Consider the following 20,037-nt stretch of genomic DNA (forward strand, 5'->3'; position numbering starts at 1 on the left):
TTGAATCAAGCCTTCACTGTCATGTTGTTTCTAGCCACCTCTACTCGCATGCTTAATGGTCAATAGTTGAACATAATATTTTGAGTGATAGAATCTGCATAGTCAAGGTATATGCTGTAATTTGATTGAGATTCGTTTATATTAGCTTCCAAATTCTTTCTTGTTGGTTCTTGCTTCTTAAAAGTTGTCTTCAATGCTTATTTTGGCCTCCCTTTTCATAGCCCTTGAAACCTGGTTGGCGTAGCAAAGTGTTGGGGTGGGATCCTTGTAGGTTTCCACTTTAATTTTCAGGAGAGGGCAAAAATATTACCATCATAAAATGTTTGTTTTGTTGTCATATTTATTTCCAACCATAAGTGACTTTAACTTCTTCTTGTTCAAACATACCAGAAGAGCCCTATGTTATTTACAATAAACATTAATCCTTCTTACCTTATTCATTATGTACTATATCTAAGCTTTTACATTCCTCTCATGTCCCTTTTTCTCTTCCCATTCTCAACTTCTCCTTGTTCGACTACAGATATATACGGACTTTTTGAAGAAACCAACTTTGTAGCATTCATAGATTACTTGGGAACTGTTTTTGAGGTATTCTCTTTTTCCTATGCTCCTTCTTCTTTCTTCTTTGTGTGTATGTCTCTGTCTCTCTCTCATTTTCTTGCAAGAACATCATGCAAATGTAGGGAAAACCCATAATTAGTGTGATGTTTCTGCAATCAACTTTTCTTCCTAACTATGCAACTATTATCATCTATTATGTTCGCTAAGACAGTAACTTATTTGTTTATAGTCAGTCCCATTAATCACTCACTATTTACCACATATTTTTGCTTTGTCATTGTCCACCAAAATTGCTTTCAATTTCTTACCTTGAAAGGATGAGCTGATTGAATATTAACTCTATGAACGAATTTGATGCATTATACAAATTGATTTCGAAAAAAACTATAATATGGGATTTATTGAGATCTTTGTGAAGATACGATGGCTTTTCACTTTCGAATCAAGGTCCATGTATAAACACATTAGGGCTAGGTATACACCTACAAAGTTAAGATAGAAAGTTATGTACATGAAAGTGAGAGTGAGAGTCATAAACTAATTGCATCAAAAGAATGTCCCTCTTCGATATGTGCGATCATTTACCTATTAATGTCTTGTCCCTGGTAAAAGGTTCTTTTCGATAACTGTTATAAGATGTAATTATGTTTTTAGGATGATGAGGAATGGAAGTGGAAATAAACATAGAAAATCAGTTGGAGATGAGGACATGGGAAAGGTGGATAGAAAGGAAGCCACCATTCATATTCCTTAAGCAACTTCATGGCATTAGATTATGGATACATGTATATATTAAGGATTTGAATATAGAAAGGGGTCCTTCAATCCATGCTCCCTCGTTTCCTCTATGTCTTATGTGTCACTAAGAAAAAAATCTTAAGACATTCGATTACCATCACATGGCCCGAGGATGACCCCTTTATGGCCTTCCTCTCCACCCCCTCTTCTCCTCTTTCCTTCATCATTATATTCATACATAATCCCTATTTACCTTTGTTGTCATTTTTTTGTAACAAGTTTCTATTTAATTAAGGTGATGGAAGAGGACATGTTCTGCTACATTCATGAAGGCGGTCAGCTAGTTAAATGTGTTGGAGGGTCTGTTCAATATCAGGGTGGTCGTAGCGAATCGATGGTTGTTAGCCGGCATGTGTCACATAGTGATTTCGTTTCAAAACTGTGTGATGCACTGCACTTTGACCAGAATTCTATCAAATTGGAATTCACGGTCAAGTTTGAGCCATCATGTCTACTACCGTTGCATGATGATGCAGCCCTACTTAAGATGTTTCGATTCAACGAAATGTTTTGTCACGTCTATGTCTCATCATCAAGTGAAGTTGTTGAAGGCTGTATAGCACCGAATAGGTACTGATAGCCTTCCTAACATCACATCCACTATGTCTATTAACTTTTCTTCAAATATATGTAGATGGATGAATATTTTTTTTTTGTTTTTTTCCTTTGTAGTGCCCCTTCTCCTATTGTTGGTTCGAATTCTGCAAACCTACTTCCATCCGGTGGCAATATGCCAATTAATATCTGTAATGACTCTCTTACAATTGAGTCATATGGGTTTTCCCATAGATGTGCGGAAGCAAATATACTCGAACGTGACTCAAGGCGGTTTGAAAATTCCATTATGGGTAGTGGACATACCTTCCCCAATGCTGCCGAGTTCCGTGATGCCGTTTATTTGATGTCAATTGCTAATAGATTCCGTTATCGCTTCAAGAGGAATAGTACGAAACACATGACAGTTGTTTGCACAGTTGCTCAATGTCCTTGGAAAGTCACAGCTCGTGCAATTGGGGATTCAAACATTGTCCAGGTTCACACTTTTCATAACCATCATAATCATAGTTTGGAAGATGTTGCTGCATGCCAACCTTTAGTGAGATCTAATCGGGCTTCATTGCTTATTGATGATGTCATCCGGTCCACTCCCAATTACCAACCCCGCCAAATTTGTAAGGACTTTCAAAGGCAACATGGGATGCAATTGACGTATCTTCAAGCATGGAATATCAAGGAGAAGGCAAATGAGCGCATTTATGGAGAACCCAAATATTATTACAAATTGTTGCCTTGGATGTGTGAGAAAATGGTTGCAACAAATCCGGGAAGCATTATTGAGTTGGGGCATTCAAGTGATGGACATTTTGAGCAACTCTTTGTTGCTCATTCGGTATCTATCCAGGGTTTGCAATGGGGTGTCGGCCAATCATAGCTATTGACTCCGCCCATATGAGTGGGCCATATAGGGGTGCATTATTTTCGGCGACCACATACGATGCTAATGATGCCATGTTCCCCTTAGCCTTTGGCGTGATGAGCTCAGAAAATTATGATGATTGGTCTTGGTTTTTGCAAAATTTGAAGAAGCTTGTTGGAGATAAGGAAGTCGTTATTATCTCGGATAGACATCCCGCTCTCCTTCGTAGTGTTCCTGAAGTGTTTGGGCTTGAAAATCATGCCTACTGTTACCGTCACTTGAAGGAAAATTTCAGCTCTTTCTTGAGCAAACATAACACAAGAGGGAACAAAGGTAAAGAAAATGCACTCCAATTCCTTGATAGTATTGCCTATGCAAGGTTAGAGCACGATTACAATGTTTCCATGATTGAACTACGGAAATACAATGACGCTTTGGCCAAATGGGTTGAAGAAAATGAACCCGAACATTGGGCTATGTCCAAATTCCCAAAACAAAGATGGGATAAAATGACCACAAACCTTGCCGAGTCGTTTAATGCTTGGCTAAGGAATGAAAGACATCACTCCATTTGTACATTTCTAATGGAGCATATGGCTAAGTTAGGTTCTATGCTTTTCAAACATAAAGAGGAATCAAACAATTGGAAGGGATGCATAGGGCCACAAATTGAAGAAAAAGTTCAGCAGAAAATTGCCAAGGGTGAGGTGTATCCGGTCACTCCTTTCATGAACGGAATATTTGGGGTTTCTATTGGAACCACCTTCTTGAATGTGGACATTATAAAGCGTACTTGCACATGTAGGGGTTGGGAAATGTTGGGCATCCCTTGTGAACATGCGGCAGCCGTTATTCTTTCCATTGGTCAGAATGTTGTTGATTTTGTTCAAGATTGGTACAAATTCCCAATGCAAGAGCTGATTTACTCGGGCTCCTTCTCCGGTATAGAGACCCATGACATGCCAATGGTCGGTAATGATGGTTTGGTTCGATCTATCACCGGTGAAGTTTTCCTCTCTCTTAACCCACCCCATACCAAGCGGCCTCCCGGCAGACCAAGAAAGAAGCGCATTGAGTCCCAATTTCAAGATAAACGGACTGTCTCTTGCTCAAGATGTCATACTTCCGGGCACAATAGGAAAACGTGCAACAACCCTTTGTCTTAAGTGCAATGCTGTCACATTCTTCCATGACTGAAACTATGTGTTTTTTGTTTATCCATTACATGTTTTGAACACTCTTCTAAAGGTTGTTACCAACCGATAACACATATGTAACACTGATCATTGGTGTGTTGTAATGGGTAATATTACATCAAGAATTTTATCATAATTCCTTTTGCTTCATTTCTTAGTAGGCTAATCTTGTTGAAAACCATATAGTGGTGTACTTTTTTAATCCAATTTAAGGTATATTGTAAATATCAAGCTCCCATTTATTAAGAATTGTGTTGTACAATACTTGAACAAATGTTATTGGTGTACTAAACAAGCTTATATAGGTTGTAAATCAAAATCCATCATTCACAAACATAGGGACAACTGTTTTATGTAAACTTTATGAATTCTCTTTGACCTCTAAACTCATTTTTATTCTATTTGAGATTAATTCTGATCAACTGATACAAATGCAGTTTATACAAATCTAATTCTTTAAGAAAAATCTTCAACTGGTAAAGGTAGTCTTCTAGATACTGTAAGTATTAACTAGTGCTCTAGCCTTCCACTTGATCTTGCTGCCACATATTTTTCACATTTTACCAAGCAACATAATTTCGGCTGAAAAGGATACAATCTTATGCAAGGTGGATATCTGATTGGCTATAGAATTGCCCTAATTTACATTGTTTAAGGCCTGAATTTGTATACATTTTCGCCTGAAATAACCTTACCAAAACATGTTTTGAAGTGCCTTAATACCAAATATGTAGGCTTTCAATGGCAAAAACTCAGTGAATGAATTCAATAGCCAACAAAAACCACTATATAAACAATATCTAATACAATGAGAGACAAATAGCTCAATCTTTCCACAAAATTGACATCAATTGAGGTCTCTTTTCTTTTCACCTGGAAGAGATAGCGCTAAAGGAAACTATTCTGTTTCTTGTCGATAACAAATACAGTAGAAGAATGCTGCTTATTTTGTTGCTCTTGTTCTGACTAAAACAGTCCTTTTGCCCTCCCAAAGGTACATTATACAAAGCCAAGCATGAAAGCTATCCCAAATCTAAATAAAACAGAAATTAGGACCTAAGACCATCTTAAAAGGTTCAAGTAAAGAAAAAGAACCCAAAGAGGTTAGGGGAAAAAAGAAATAATCATACCCCCAAAGAAAATGTAGATAGTGATGAGCTCCGAAATGTAACAAAGCCCGCAAGTAGTTCATCAGAATAAAGATCAGACCAGAACACGAAGTATAATGACATAACTGTAATAAAAATGGCATGGAAAGTAGATATAGACCTGCAACAACAGTAAAGACAGATATAAAAATTATAGAATAATGTAAGATAAATAAATTTGAACTAAGTGGAAATATTTACACACCGGTTATTCCACTCATTACGTTGGACTTTTGAAAGGCTGGAAAAGCTCTTAAAATGAACTGCACTGATCAACTGAGTAAGATCATAGACCTGGAAAAGAGAGAATTCTAAGAGGAAACAAAGGAATAAAAATATAAAAATAAAATGTAAAAAGAGCCTCAAAACTTGTTTTAAAAAGAAAAGAAAAAAATAATGGGAGGAAAACCTAAAGAACTAAGATTTGATTTTATATGCAGCAAATGTAAATAATAGCTCTAATTGGACTAATTTATGTGCACCTATTATACTGGAACCATTAAAAGGAATGATGAGAACATACCATCTTGCAAGCAACAAGACCACCGATAATCGAAGCATAGGGTATAAAATAATCTGCTAGCACATATTCCTTAAGAAGAGCTCCAGCCTGATTCTGGTAAGATTTGATCTCCATAGCTGCTGTTTTGGAAGGCAGCATTACATCTTACTAACAAGCCAACATTGCAAACAAGAAGCCCTAGTTGTTGCCTAACTTTCTGTATCCTCTTATTATCTCTGTCCTTCCTTTTCTCTTTGTGAATGAATAAGGAAGAATATACAAAAGGAAATGACATAAGCAATTAAGGTGAGATAAATCTCAAACTTGCTATTTTTGAAGTGATTGTACTCAACAGCCCAGTGCAGTAACCAAAATCAATATTTTATCAGAAACAAGAGGCTATTATTTTGATTTTATACAATTTAAGGTAAAGGATAGAACATTACATCATTGTTTTTCACCCAAGATCAAAAGAAAAAAAAAAAAAAGAGAGAGAAAGAGAGAGAACAAAGACTAAATGAGATGCAGAACAATCGACTCTTTTACATCTCTGAAAGGCTATGCTATTAAAAAAGCTAAATAATGTGAAAAGCAAACCCTAAAAAAGAATAGTCATTTTCAATAATAGACACATTTCAATCTCAAAAGACTGGTAAAGACCTAGAGAATATGGTCCATCTACAACACCAAAACCAAGCTTGTATATAGGCATTCCTTTTACAGGAGTAAGTAGAATTTAAATGCTCAGTGCTACATCAGGGGCTGAACTATCTGAGGATCAGAATGGGGCCATGAGATCCATAAAATTTTGAAAAATTCTTAGACAAGCTCCTCCAGTTGGTATAACTGCATTTAGAACTTTTTTTTTTTCCCAAACAAATATACAGTTGGAGCACTCTGTTAAGCAGATTCATCTTCTGGCAGGACCACCACCATCTCCAAGCCTCTGACAATTCTCGCTTTTAGGATACACAATTTTTGTATTTGTCATGTTTCCTCCTCCTCCCTTTCCTGTAAATGGTGGAAAAGAAGGTCCTTTCCTCTATGTATTTCCCATTTTGCTCAAACTCATTCATATACACAATTCTCGGTTTTTTTTTCTTTTGATGTGCCTATTGTTTTGAGTGAATTCACATAGTCATTTTCTGATCATACAAATTCGATCTAAAGGGTAAAGCCTCAACAGCTCAAGGGCAGTGAAGCTAGGGGAACAATATATTCTGTTTACAATGATTCTTATTATATATATTCTTCCTGTAAAAGAAGTTCCACGGCTTGCTCATTACATCAATTATTTATCTTCTGAAACTTAAAGTCCACAAAATGGTGAATGCATTGGTCCAATAACGATACTCAACAATTATAAGTCTCAACTGATGAAATCAGCCTTAGCATATTATATAACAACCACCCATGGCATGCATATCAACTTCATAATAATAGTAAAACTATTTCATGTTTATAATAAATAGAGTACTCCCCCATGTCTCCCTTTTTTCTCCTTCAGTTGAGAAAAGATACTTGGAATTTAATATGTCTTGAGAGTTTTGTTACAATTATTGACAAAAGGTACTGGAGCTTTCCATAGTTTCTTTCAGCCAATGCATGATAGAACAAATTTAAAGTATGTAATCACATCATAAGCAACATTATCCCTATATCTATAGTAAAGCATCATTCAGTAGAGCTCAACAAGTTCATCAAACACCCTGATCATTGTGAGTCACTGTATGCTTACAAGAAGTGTCAATGATATGATTGACAATGGAAATCAAGTTTAAAAAGAATAGCCAAACATGATTACATTTCTAAGATACTGTGACAATGCTAAATGTAGTTGGTGCATAAGGGTAACTATTCAGACATAAATCCTACCATTTCAATCTCTGCATATATAGCTAATCATTCACCCAAACACAGAATATTGAGATTTTATTTTGATTTCCATACTATGCTGTGTTATAAGACAGCACCAAGCTATATTTTTCACCAATAAGAAATCATTTCCAGACCCCGGAAAACATTTTGATTGGTCAAAATTGATTCATGTCAGAGAAGCATTACCAAGAAAAAGCAAAAGCATTCACCACAGACTATAATCAAATTGTGTGTGAGAGAGATGCTGAATTGGTATGATTTTGTTAAGATGTTAATTTTTCTTGTTACTTTTCTTTCCCTTTCACTAAAATTTCAAGGCAGTATAATCCCCAAAAGAATTAGAAATTTTCGTATCAGTATCTTGTAAGGAAACATAATTATCATTATCAAAACCTTTATAATTAGATCAAGTGGAAAGTTAGAGCACTAGTTAAGATTGTTATGCTGTTAATGAAGAATACATATATAAAACTGCTCATTTCATTGTGCAGATGCAGCATCTACCCCTTATATTGCTATTATCACGGTGATGCTCCATTCACAATCTCTTGGTGCATAATTTTCCCCAACTACTAGTCTACACCGTTGCTGAAAATACTCAAGGAAAAGAAGCACTTCATTTATTAAGCACATGGATAGCAGACAAAGGAAGCGGAGAAGCCATGTTCCATCAAGATTTGAAGCGGTAAAATATTTGATAGCCCTTTAACCTACTTTTAAAACTATTACTCTTGAGGCTTAACTTTGGAATTGTGACATATTTGTAATATATTTTCCTTCTTTCATGTTGTAGGTTAAGTTACCAAAATCCCGCTGCTCGGGAAAGAAATTCCTATCAATCATGGATACCCTCCCAATGGATAAGAAGAATGCCATCAGTGATATGGGATTCGGAGGCTTGCTGCAGCTTGGTTGTAAAGAATTGCGTTATGAGCTAATAACGTGGATAGTGGCCAGCTACGACATTGGCTACCACCGCTTATGCATGGATACAAGAGTTGCTGTCCCAGTCACGCCTAAAGATGTTAGAGAGGTGCTAGGCATCCCGGACGATGGCGTTGACATTCTCATCTACAATAGGCGTGGCACACCCAACCGCACATACGACATCAAAATATTGGAAGCTAATTTGCGTGATCTACCAGTTGGCGAAGAATTCATGAAATCCTTCCTCATTTTCGCATGTGCCACTATCCTTGCCCCCAACTCAAAACAAGAAGGTATGCATGACTTGTGGGACACGGTTTGGGATAGTGAAGTGGGGTGCGCAAAAATTGGGCCAAGTTTGTTCTCCAATATGTCGAGGATGGGATAAGGGACTATCGTACAAGCCACCCGACATACATTAGAGGTTGTGTCTTGTTTCTTCAGGTATTCATTTCTCAACCTCTCCACATTAATGTCATATGCGTCTACCAAAATAATTTCTTCTTTTGTTAATCTTGTAATAGCTTCTCTAACCAACTTATATTTGGTTCCCACTTCACAGCTTTTCTATATCAGCAAGTTCTCTATGCCGGCTTTCCAAGTTGAAGTCCGCAGTCCACTTTCGGCTGCATGGACAGATGAGCAAGTCAAGAGGCGCTTGGCTGCCGAAATACACACCTATGGCAATTATGGCCATGTCCAGGTATGCTAAAATTCAGCCCTCCAAAAACGTAGTTGGGTGTTATCATTAATTTATGTTTCAAAGTAATCATCAATGTTTGTTTGATGTATGGGCAGGTCATACAGGAAAGCAAACCTTCTGCACAAAATGATGGACATCCATATGAGGCGGGTTCCTCACACTCTGATGACCCAACTGAGGTACGCCATGGCACTACGACTTTATGACTTTACAAACAAACTTGAGCACCATCCTCATTCTAGTTGATCGTACTAATTGATATTCTTTCTCCCTAACACTAGACCATTGAAGCTCGACTGAGTCAGAATTCTGAACATCTTATGAGCCTTGCTTCATCTGTGGCACAAGACATTGCCACACTACGTGCAAGGTCCAGTGGAGGACAAAGTGGGTGTGCACTCACCCCACCACAAGAAGCTGTGAATGTAGAAAGAAAGAAAGACGAGGGAAGCACCGGTGTGCATCCTTGTAGTGATGAAATGATGAGAAAAGGATCCGGTGCCGCAAGCACTCATTCTGGCCAGCAAAGAGTCACCGATGCAGCAGTAGATGATGGCCCATGTATTGACCACGACACATTCCCACCTTCACAAAAGAGTGCTGAATTGCAATCACTTAAAGGGGTGCAAATTGGAGTTCAAGAAGGCTGTGGCAGCAAAGAGCCTACTCCTACCCCTAGGCGGAGAGTTAAACACACAGCGAAAGGCTTGTTAAGCCAGCCGCCATTTGCAAATCCCCTTTCGTCTCGCAATGTGTTCAACTATTTCCTAAAATCAGCCAACAAGAAAGGTTGGTTGCGGATTATGCGTTGTCAGAAGACGGTGAGCCAAGGTACTTCACATGAATTCACCATTTATTGTTAAAGTTGACATTATTGTTAATGTTTATGGCTATTGACTTAACACATTTTTGACAATGCAGCGAGATCTTGTGCGATATGCATGGCACATATATAACACGGGATGAGCTTTCTTCGCTCAATGGAGGCCGTTGGGTAAATAGTTCGGTATGTCTCAAAGAATTCTATTATGCCTTGGTTGTTATATAAGATGCACATTATTATGTTTTATGGTCATTTACATGTGTACATTTTCAGGTTATCGGACTGGTCTGCCGAATGATGAATGCAGAACAAGATGTACCACCGCGCGGACACTATTTCGATCCATCATTCTCCGTGAGGCCTTAATCATAATTCTTTAATGCGTTTATCTATTATTTTAAATTGGAGACTATGTGGTGAGCTGTAAGAACAAATGGACAGGTGGTGCTAGCCAGCCTTACGCCAAAGGCCAAAAAGCATGAAATCAAAGAGCGGTGTCGGATGTTCCTTCATGCTGAATTTGTGGGCCATGATTTCTCTAGTTGTGATATGGTACGTCAAACCTAGTACAATGGCATCAAGGTCAAAGTCTTTGTTTCATTTAATTATCATATTATAGTGCTCTACTAACTTATTAATGGCAATGTCATGAATATGTGTGTAGCTATTTTTTCCCGTCTGCGACAACAACCATTGGCACGTGCACGTGGTCAATATTCCAGCTTCAAGGGTTGAAATCTTATCTTCGTTGCCTTTAAGAAGGGGTAACGTGATAAGTGCCGTATCGAGACGCTTGTCTGATGCAATTGATCAAGCATTCCATGCTCATGGCATGCTCAGGCGAGTGGAGGTCTCAAAATTCCAGCATGTGCAACCCCAAATTGTGCAACAACTAAATGGGTAGATTACTTTAACCGTTATTATTTGACGTATCATTAAATATGCGGTACTGATGTATTTGTCTTTTATGCTTGATGTATGCATATGATTGGTGTAATGCAATTGGTGGTGTAGATATGATTGTGGCATGTTCGCAATCAAGTACATGGAACATTGGAATGGGGCGACACTAGCACATTCAATTGCGGAGGTAAGTGCAACCAATACTTTAGAAATTGGTTTATTTGAATTTTTACCAAACCAGCATATGATTTTCGTGTGTGTTGTGCAGGACAAGATGCACTTATATCGACTGAGGCTGGTCGTTACTTTGGTTACTAATGCGGCAAATAATGCTAGAGATAAGGTCTTGAAGGCGTGTCGAATTTGATTAATAGAGGCCACCTTGGACAGGCAAGGTCAATGATGGAACCGTACTTGCATGAGAGTGGGGCTGGTGGTGCTGGGAGTGCATAATCAGAAGGTGGCGCCCTCTATTTTTTTCTCTGTTATTTGTTTATCTTGAAAATTTATATTTGAGGGAATTACCTTTCCAATCATAATAAAGATTCAGTGTTTCCTCCTATTGAAAAAAGATAATAATAATAATACAAATAAAAATAAAGACAAAGACAAGACCATAATCTTTCTTTCATCTGTAACAGGGACACCTAGGTTAATAGGATGCATGTCATGTAAATCAAGTGGAAAAGGTCCCACTCAACCAGTTGGGAAGTGGCTTTGTTGACTGCAGTTGGTTTTCTTCCCCATTTCTGAATTTAAATAGACATACAACAAATACATGCCAATTGAAACAGAATTAAGTCATAATTTCTTTTGTGAAAAAAATTAAGATTTTGATTTCATTTGTGAAAAAGATTAAGACTTTGATTTTATTTGTGAAAAAGATCAAGACATTGATTTTATTTATTTATTTTCTTTTATTGTTTTTTTCAGGAGATGTAATGATGAGCTTATTCTTGAATGAGCTCTATGGATTCCAATTACTCGTACTGTCTTGGTGATTTCGTGTTTAGGTTGGAAAGGAACCAGCTTGTTGATCAAGCTGATGGACAGAATTTCAATAATAATGCAATTGCAGAAATGGGTATGGGCAAAGAAACTCCCCTTAAATGTGAGACTTGCAGTAAAGATCAGAACGAGTACTCTGATAAATATTATTCATCCCATATTGGCAATGTAGTGGGCTTCAAAGATGGTGGTGTCAAGGTGAAATGGGCTACTGGTCTTACAACCCAGGTATGAACTCTAGTCTCTCATTGTTCTATTTGAATATTACGTGCCACTAGTTACATAAGTTGACTGGGGCTTTTGGATGAGTTTGAACTGGTAGTAGCTAAGTGTAATCCACATTATTTCTAGTGGTCTATGCTACCATTTAGTTCTCACTTTTTATATTTATGTGAAAATTGTTACTTTGGCGAAGAAAATGTGGGAAGGGTGGGTTAAAAGTGTGAAGTTTATTTTCATTCTGCACCAAATTCCTGTTTTAAAAAAGGTAATAACTGCTGCTTTCCAAACTAGTTGAGATTGATATATCACGCTACCAACTTCTGCCACTTATGGAAGCCATCCTGTAATTGATTGTACATTCTGCTTTCACATATAACTGAAGAGTGTTCATCATGGCATCTTGCTGAATGCATTGTTGGAATGACCTTGCCCCAGGTTGCTCCTAATGAAATCTTTCGAATAGATAAATTTGAAGGTTCATCTACAACTCCCGAAGAAAACATTGAGGAATTGAATCATGAGTTGATTGAGGACGACAATCAATCTTCCCCAGGGAAAGAAAAGGTAAATCCAAGTTTCTATCCATTCCATTAATCATAAGTCTCTGTATATGTCAGGACTTCACTATTGAGAGAGGGTACCTCAGTTTCCCCTGGAATGCTTGATTTGATACCTGATGAATTAATTATAGGGAAAATAAAGAATAATTGAAATTTTAGAACTGCAAGTCCAAACTCTAGCTGATAATTTCCAAAATTCCATATCTCATATCTTCTCCAATATAACAGAACATAGAGCAATTATTGAACTGGGGTAAATTCCTTAAGGCAGAACTTGTTTTGAAATTCAGCGAGTGATATATTATTTGTATTATTGACATCTGGTTTGGTAAATATTGAAGAAATCCTTCGATGTCCAGGATGTGTCAGATCTCAATATTGTTGATAAAGATTGCAAAAAGTACCCATGGTAGTCTACTTCCTCCCTCCTTCCTCGAGCGGCTATTGGCTTTTTCTTGAGCATTGCAGCAAGTCTATTTGGTTCACCCTGATTCCACATTACTGTCAGGCCAATTGTCATCCAGCCACTGTTCAGAAGATGAAAATGACACTGGGACTCATCTGAAAGGAGTATTAAACTCTTGCAATCCTTGCACTGAGGAGCAACATATTGTAGTAGATGACTTACAGGCATCTGGAGAGACAAGCATAAAGGAGGAAATCAAAGAGATTGGTGGAAATAAAGATCTTCCATTTTCATCAGGCAGCAAGAATCCAGAACAGTTTAGTCAGTTTGATATGGTTTGTGATTGTTCAGACCACCACTTTGTTGATAGTGCTGGCAAGGGATTGGCATTGACTCAGGTCAGAAACACTCCTCATTTCTCTTTAAAGTTATACCAGTTGATGCATGCAGATAGTGAGGTTAATTCTTTATCTCCCTTTTCAGGTTAAAAAAGGTTGGTTGAAGAAGGTTCAGCAAGAATGGAGCATGCTTGAGAAAAATCTTCCTGGTTAGCACTTTATTCTATTGACTTTAGTGGTTTAGTGCTATTTATGCTATGAAGCATTTTATATGTGGATATAATTTGAGTTCCTTGGACCTGTTAATTGGAGTAGTTTAAACATAAATAGAAAAAATGAAGAGGGGTTTCTCGGAGCATAAATGGAGTTTATTATCATTGGGTTGGAAAATGGTGGTAGAGTCCATTATTGCAAAGGGAAACAAATGTTGGGATAAATGAACAATTGTTTATAAAAATTCCATGACAGTCGATTGTGTTATGTTTTTGAGAGTTCAACAAATTTATGAACTCAGATTCATAAATTTGGTGATATTTTTTGTTGTGAGTTGTAGTAGAAGGCCCTCATTTTTTTTAATGTGATATCATTTGTGGAATAGTAGAAGGTGATCCAATTTATTTTCCTAAAACTAATGGTGTGACAGCTGACAGTGATAAAGAATACAATTGAGAAGTATTTTCTTTCAATAGATCCTTATAATGTTCAATTGAATGTGAAATTGAAATGAGAGTATGAACTAATAGCAGTTAGAAAGGTTAATTCATGTGAAGAAGATTCTCACTACCCTGGTTCGCAGGCTGTTATTAATTAGACCTTTTGTAATTTTAACAGAAACAATCTATGTCCGCATCTATGAGGAAATGATGGATCTCCTGCGGGCAGCCATTGTTGGCCCATCTGCAACTCCATATCATGATGGGCTTTTTCTTTTTTTGATATTTTCCTCCCTCCAGAGTATCCTCATGAACCACCTGTAAGTTATTTCATTTGGGTCTCCAGTTTGTGTATTGAAAGACGTATATACGTGATGTGTTGCTGATTTGGATAACCCATTTGAGAGTGGAGGAAATATTTTCCTTTCAAAATCCTTGTTCTTCTATGCAGTCGAGTGTATTTCTAATTTTTCAGCAACCTTCTTTGAGATGGGGTCTTCCCCTTACTGAAAAATTTGCTCTCTTTTATTCTGTGTACCTGGATGCTCTTGCACACATCCATGCACAAGTTTATCTTGCATCTGATTAAATCTTGCGCGGTTTTTCTGAACCTAAAATCTTATGCAGTTGGTACACTACATTTCTGGTGGGCTGCGTGTCAATCCTAACTTGTATGAATCTGGAAAGGTGTGCCTCAGTCTTCTCAATACATGGACAGGCACAGGCACAGAAGTATGGAATCTAGGGAGCTCCACCATTCTCCAAGTTCTTCTGTCCCTCCAGGCCCTTGTGCTTAACGATACAAATAAAACTTACGTTATTTATTATTATTTTTTTTTCTTAATTGCAGGCGACAATTGGAAACAAGATGGTTGACAACCATAAAGACATGAGATATGATTGACAATTCGGAATAGTGGCTGCTGGAGAAAGGGATGTGATCATAAGACATTCTCATCATGACTCAGACTTTATAATATAACTGTTTCTATTTTGATTTTAGTTTGTAAATGTAGGCATGCCCAGACTGAAGCCTCTAAAAACTATATAGCTATTTTTTGGTTTACCATTTTTACTTTGGGCACCCATTGCATACTTCCGATATGTTTGGATTGTGACCCCCTTTCTGTTAGGTGCTTTTAGATTAATTTACCACTGACTATAAAAAATACATTGGTATATGAAATTTACGTTCAGCTAAAGAGGTTACTCCATGACCTCTTTGCAGGTGCGTAGTTCTAAGAGAGCCATGAAATATGAGAAACTATTGGCTAGGTTGAAGAAATTGATTCCTATTCTGCCTACTATTTGGCCAAGCTAATTCTGCTATATGAGAGGTGAAGCTGAAATTGTTAAGTAAGATATGGTGAATTCTATTTTGTGTCCATCATCATGAATAACACCTATTGAATATCTGCATACTTCTGATATTGAATTTGTAATGGACAGTATCTCTTTGATTCTTTGAAGACATCTACAGACTGGTCCATCTTATGCCAAATCCATCCACTGTGAGCCTATTATATGCTTCTCTTGAAAGTTCTAAAATCGTCTTATACAAGTCTAATGTTAATGGATTTGCTTTAGTCCTGGAAGTAGTAGTTGGTTAACTAGTGAAACTTGCACATGCTATGCTTAGAAACATCTTTTGAAGTTTTGTTGATATTCCATCACTGGGGGCTCAGTTTTGATGTCTCATCCTCACTTCAAAGGCAAACAGTCATTGCAACCTTGTATGCTAAGACTAAAATTTTATTTTGTCCACTGGTTACTTTTGGTCTAATGTTGCTTCATATTGAACTTATTGACGTTTGAATTGTAGGAAGAAAACTGTTGTGGTCTCTTTGTGGAATGATCATGCTACTAATGTAGGGCAGGAATTGTTGGATAATGCTGATTAATTTCCAATTGTTGCAATTAAATCTCTCAAAGTTGGAGACTTCCAAGGTAATTCCCCTTGTTTTCTTGAATTTGGTATTATTATGGCAATTCTAAAAAACATGAGAATGATAAGAAGTCCTCTTTGTAATGTTCTCTTCATATCTTGTTTTAGTTGTATAACTGTCAACTTGAGTGAAAGTATTGTACTGGTAAATCCAGATAAACGCAAATAAAAAAAGTTGATATCCTGGTAAGGAATCATCCAGTGACCTATTTACCTTGTTAGTTCTTGTAGTTAGTGTTTCTGACCATATGTTCTTGTTCACAGGTATGATTCTGAATGTAAAGGAGCTTCAATGGCTTCTATTGGGTCTGATATCAGTCCTTCATCTAAGGCTGGAGTGAGGTCCATGTACTATAACAGGGTTTCCCTTTCTCATGTAACCAGCAACCCATCTTTGGGTGAAGACAAGGTAATAATTACTGTCATTAAAATAACCTAACATGATCAACCTGGTCTTAGCCAAAGTTTTGAGTTAAAAGCATATTCAGTTTTGATAATGTGGGCTTGTCTTTGTACAGCCTTCCTTTTTTAGCATCAGAGCATACATAAGCTTCATCAAGCCTGATCAAACATGTGGTACCGGGCTTGTAAGACATGCAACAAGAAAGTCACAGATGCTATTGGATCTGGGTATTGGTGTGAAGGATGCCAAAAGAATGATGATGAGTGCAGTTTAAGGTAAGGGATTCATGGAATTTGAATCAATAAGAATCCAGCGATAGTAGTTGAAATTCATGAAAGTAGTCGTATGAGTGATGTTTCTTTGTTCCTTTCTGTTTTGTTTTCCAGGTACATAATGGTAGTGAAAGATTCAGATGCTAGTGGTGAAGCATGGCTTTCTCTGTTCAATGAACAAGCAGAGAGAATATTTGGGTGCTCTGCTGATGAGCTTAATAAGCTGAAATCACAGGTAAACTCTTGACAAAATTGAAATATCTATGAGTTTGTCCAAATCTTAGTTAACTTGAAAGAGTTGCTCATTGATGCATTAATTCATATGTAGTTGGTTACTTATTTGGTAGCCTAGTTGGGTTCTATGGGAAAAAAAAAAAGGATGAACTTCTGGCATTCAAAATCTGATGTTTAAAAAACCCAATCTTCTCTGCAGGAGGGAGAAGAGAACCTATTCCAACAGAAATTGAAGGAAGCTATTTGGGTCCCTCATCTTTTCCGGATTAGTGTTGCACAACATGAGTACATGAACGAGAAAAGGCAGAGGATAACAGCCAGGGCTGTTGTTCCAGTTGATTATGCAGCTGAATCCAGATTACTGTTAGAGGAGATATCAAAGATGAAGACTTCACAATAGGCTCCTTAGTTTATTTTGTTCTTTGGATAACGATATTTAGTCAGTATGCCTTCAGTTCCCTCTATATCTTAAGACACATCCCATTGAATATAGAGGAAGCTTAATCCTAACTTGGAATGCACATACCATTATTGTAATATATGTTTTGTAGACATACATGTGGTTTTGTTGCATTGTAGAAAAATCACTTAAAAAACAGTTTGACGACTTGGGTTTCCATGTGATCGACTTTTGGGCTATCTAGTTAATCACTAACGGTTATTTACCCATATTTGCAGTCCTGCACCTTAATGCTTCAATTTGAGATGGGATTGCATTCTTCATGTTTAATGGCTAAGTCCACAATGGTTTGTAGTTCTGCAGTTTATTAAAATTATGATGTTTGAGAAAAGGTTTAGGGCAGCTTCTCAGTTGTGGTGATAAAAAGTAGAGTTCAGTTCTTGGTCAAGAAATTCTTCTTCATTTGAGATGGGAGAATACTTCCAAAAGTGGAGAAGAGTGTAGAAAGTAGGCATTGCTTTCATGTTTTGGGTGGAAAAAGTCATATAGGGTTTGTTTGGCAAATGCTTTTAAGAATATTTTTTATTTTTTAGAAAAAAAAAAAAAAACATTTGACAATCATAAATTTGCTTTTTGTTTTTTATTCTTAAAAATAAAAAACATAGTGTTTTTGGGAAAATATTTTTAAATTGTTTTTTGATGGTTGTTTAAAACAATAATTATATGAACATGTAGAATGATAAAAAAAATAAAATATTAGATATAAAAATTATTTTTAAAACATATTAAAAACGATTAAAAATAAATTTAAAATTAGGTTTACAATTCTATAAAACATTAGTGATTAGTTTTAAAAAATTATTGTTAAAAAACCAAAATTTAAAATTATTTTTTAAAAATAATTACCAAATAGAGTTATAATTTCCCAAGAACTGGAAAATTTACGGAAACAAAGAAATGCATTCCTTATCAATATCTTTGTATTTTTGCTACAACAGATAGTAGTGATTTCAAATAAATGAGGTGGTGTTTGTTTTTATAGGTAAATGGAAAAAGCTAAACCGAAAAACAAACACCAGTTGAGCAAGTATAGATGATGGCAAATCCAGCTATACTGCAAAAGCAATGTTAGAAAATGAGCTGCACCAAAGAAGATGAAGCTTCTAACGAAGACCGGAAACTTAGTTTCAAAGAACAAGCTTCATTTGATTAGATTGGATAGTTTTGAGTACTTGGGTAGTGACCAACATACAGCTAGCTAGGCAGAATGTGTGAAATCTATAATTTTATTGGAGAGATTTCTACCCTAAGCTAGAGTCTTGAGAAGTTGCATTTTACACAATCATCCCTTCCTGTAGGGAGACTAAAGTTGCAATCTTATGCAACAATTTAGCAGCATTGCCATCATCATCACCATCATCTTGAGAGAGAGGAGAGGTCCATTCCTGAAAGTCATGGAGGCTGCCAGTGAAATATGTGAAGAGTCCATCAACTCCTATCTTGTTTATCCAGTAATCATATTCTGCATATGGGTCTTGATGGAAGTTGAAGTGTAAGAACTGGTTCTCATTCCGATAAGTGTATGGGTGTACCTGCCATCACAATTAACAAGTTGGGTTTCTGATGACTTTTGCTCAATGCTTATGAAATACTTGCACATGAAAAAGAGAAATTTGAGATTTCCTAACAAGAAAATTTTGAAATAAAACTAAAATCAGTAAACCAAAATTTGCACATGATCATGATCAGGACAAATCGAATCCTAGAATTCTTCTAGAGTACACATATCTAGATCTTCAAATTTCTTAAGAAAATAATTACCGAAAATGAAATCCTCGGATGCAATCTTAGACAAACAGAACCATGGATTTTTTCTTTTTCCTTTAAAGGAAATTGAGCACCATGAATCAACGTGTTCATAGAGACCTAAAACCATGTATAATTAGTGAAAATTAGTGCATCATGGCTGTTTCTTAGCTCAACACCTTCAAACACGTTCCCCCTCATATGGAGTTTAAGTTCATTCACAGAGATAACAAGTTTAATCTTTAATGGAGGCAAAATATTGGGATTGAGAACCTGGATGCCCTATTTTTATTGGCTCATATCCTTAGTGAATACTGATATGGTAAACTGTTTTTGGTCACCACATAATATCACACACACAACTCAGTTGATGGAATGACTCCAAATATCATATCTATTTAGGCATCCCATCCAAATGTCGTTGAAAGTTTGACCATGCATAGCATAGACTGACACAGAGAAACATAGATGTATAAATGCAACATACAGAAACAAAGAGAGACAGAAGATATGGCATACATAATATGTTTCATAAATAGCCTTATTGATAACGTACCACAAAAAAGCTTCACACAGAGAAGATACAAACCTGTAAGTCGTGGGCATGTGCTTTGCCAACAAGATCAGTAGGTGTTTGCAAAAAATTATCTACCACTGAAACTACTGTGTCCTTCCAAGGTCCAATCCCTACCACTGCTTAATGAAGCTACAGTACCAAGAAACCATTGGTGGACCACTTGAGGAATGAAGAGAACCACATAATTGGATGGTCTAAGGGTCACCAAGGAAGACTCGAGGCTTTGGAGTGGTTGAGTTGAAGTTTACCTTAAGGTAGTACCTAGGGTCCCTTAAGGTAGTACCTCAAGGCCACTAAGGTAGTACCTAAGGGCCCTTAAGGTAGTACCTAAGCTACAGTGCCAACAAATCATAG

The 20,037-nt window shown here is 36.8% G+C and overlaps 4 protein-coding genes and 2 long non-coding RNA genes across 7 annotated transcripts; 4 read left to right on the top strand and 2 right to left on the bottom strand.

Moving 5' to 3' along the window:
- Positions 1–1,600: 1,600 nt before the first annotated feature.
- Positions 1,601–3,945, top strand: LOC117910376. The gene is made up of 3 exons (XM_034824452.1): positions 1,601–1,932; positions 2,035–2,660; positions 2,765–3,945. Exons 1-3 carry the CDS (start codon positions 1,601–1,603, stop codon positions 3,943–3,945), a joined length of 2,139 nt encoding a protein of 712 aa, XP_034680343.1.
- A 1,154-nt stretch (positions 3,946–5,099) lies between these two features.
- Positions 5,100–6,035, bottom strand: LOC117910380. Its single transcript, XM_034824455.1, has 3 exons — positions 5,647–6,035; positions 5,329–5,417; positions 5,100–5,244 (listed from the first exon to the last, which is right to left on the bottom strand). Exons 1-3 carry the CDS (start codon positions 5,782–5,784, stop codon positions 5,100–5,102), a joined length of 372 nt encoding a protein of 123 aa, XP_034680346.1. The 5' UTR covers positions 5,785–6,035.
- Positions 6,036–8,792: 2,757 nt separating this feature from the next.
- LOC117910382 lies at positions 8,793–9,268 on the top strand. Its single transcript, XR_004650658.1, has 3 exons — positions 8,793–8,874; positions 8,993–9,133; positions 9,229–9,268. It is a non-coding gene; the product is annotated as an uncharacterized LOC117910382 (long non-coding RNA).
- A 2,573-nt stretch (positions 9,269–11,841) lies between these two features.
- Positions 11,842–13,078, top strand: LOC117910392 (probable ubiquitin-conjugating enzyme E2 24). The gene is made up of 3 exons (XM_034824465.1): positions 11,842–12,095; positions 12,525–12,653; positions 13,009–13,078. Exons 1-3 carry the CDS (start codon positions 11,940–11,942, stop codon positions 13,060–13,062), a joined length of 339 nt encoding a protein of 112 aa, XP_034680356.1. The 5' UTR covers positions 11,842–11,939; the 3' UTR covers positions 13,063–13,078.
- A 2,804-nt stretch (positions 13,079–15,882) lies between these two features.
- On the top strand, positions 15,883–17,439 carry LOC117910391 (replication protein A 70 kDa DNA-binding subunit B-like). Of its 2 annotated transcripts, none has more exons than XM_034824463.1 (5): positions 15,883–15,993; positions 16,256–16,400; positions 16,510–16,669; positions 16,781–16,901; positions 17,100–17,439. In XM_034824463.1, the coding sequence occupies exons 3-5, from the start codon at positions 16,563–16,565 to the stop codon at positions 17,298–17,300; spliced, it is 429 nt and encodes a 142-aa protein (XP_034680354.1). In that variant the 5' UTR covers positions 15,883–15,993; positions 16,256–16,400; positions 16,510–16,562; the 3' UTR covers positions 17,301–17,439. The 2 variants fall into 2 exon arrangements, with proteins under 2 accessions (XP_034680354.1, XP_034680355.1); XM_034824464.1 differs by having other exon boundaries at positions 16,524–16,669.
- Positions 17,440–18,481: 1,042 nt separating this feature from the next.
- On the bottom strand, positions 18,482–19,737 carry LOC117910394. Its single transcript, XR_004650660.1, has 2 exons — positions 19,696–19,737; positions 18,482–18,892 (listed from the first exon to the last, which is right to left on the bottom strand). It is a non-coding gene; the product is annotated as an uncharacterized LOC117910394 (long non-coding RNA).
- Between the last annotated feature and the right edge of the window lie 300 nt (positions 19,738–20,037).

Source organism: Vitis riparia, unplaced genomic scaffold, assembly GCF_004353265.1.
Source record: "Vitis riparia cultivar Riparia Gloire de Montpellier isolate 1030 unplaced genomic scaffold, EGFV_Vit.rip_1.0 scaffold727_pilon_pilon, whole genome shotgun sequence".
Lineage (NCBI taxonomy): Eukaryota > Viridiplantae > Streptophyta > Magnoliopsida > Vitales > Vitaceae > Vitis > Vitis riparia.

Excerpts from the sequence above, each read along its gene's own strand:
- LOC117910376 (XM_034824452.1), top strand. The coding sequence starts at position 1,601 with ATGGAAGAGGACATGTTCTGCTACATTCATGAAGGCGGTCAGCTAGTT. Across the intron at positions 1,933-2,034 it reads GGCTGTATAGCACCGAATAG|TGCCCCTTCTCCTATTGTTG; the intron begins GTACTGATAGCC and ends TTTCCTTTGTAG. Across the intron at positions 2,661-2,764 it reads CAAATTGTTGCCTTGGATGT|GGTTTGCAATGGGGTGTCGG; the intron begins GTGAGAAAATGG and ends GTATCTATCCAG.
- LOC117910391 (XM_034824463.1), top strand. The coding sequence starts at position 16,563 with ATGTGGTACCGGGCTTGTAAGACATGCAACAAGAAAGTCACAGATGCT. Across the intron at positions 16,670-16,780 it reads GATGATGAGTGCAGTTTAAG|GTACATAATGGTAGTGAAAG; the intron begins GTAAGGGATTCA and ends TTTGTTTTCCAG. Across the intron at positions 16,902-17,099 it reads TTAATAAGCTGAAATCACAG|GAGGGAGAAGAGAACCTATT; the intron begins GTAAACTCTTGA and ends TCTTCTCTGCAG.
- LOC117910392 (XM_034824465.1), top strand. The coding sequence starts at position 11,940 with ATGGGTATGGGCAAAGAAACTCCCCTTAAATGTGAGACTTGCAGTAAA. Across the intron at positions 12,096-12,524 it reads CTACTGGTCTTACAACCCAG|GTTGCTCCTAATGAAATCTT; the intron begins GTATGAACTCTA and ends ACCTTGCCCCAG. Across the intron at positions 12,654-13,008 it reads CTTCCCCAGGGAAAGAAAAG|GATGTGTCAGATCTCAATAT; the intron begins GTAAATCCAAGT and ends TTCGATGTCCAG.
- LOC117910380 (XM_034824455.1), bottom strand. The coding sequence starts at position 5,784 with ATGCTGCCTTCCAAAACAGCAGCTATGGAGATCAAATCTTACCAGAAT. Across the intron at positions 5,418-5,646 it reads GTCTTGTTGCTTGCAAGATG|GTCTATGATCTTACTCAGTT; the intron begins GTATGTTCTCAT and ends TCTCTTTTCCAG. Across the intron at positions 5,245-5,328 it reads CGTAATGAGTGGAATAACCG|GTCTATATCTACTTTCCATG; the intron begins GTGTGTAAATAT and ends CTGTTGTTGCAG.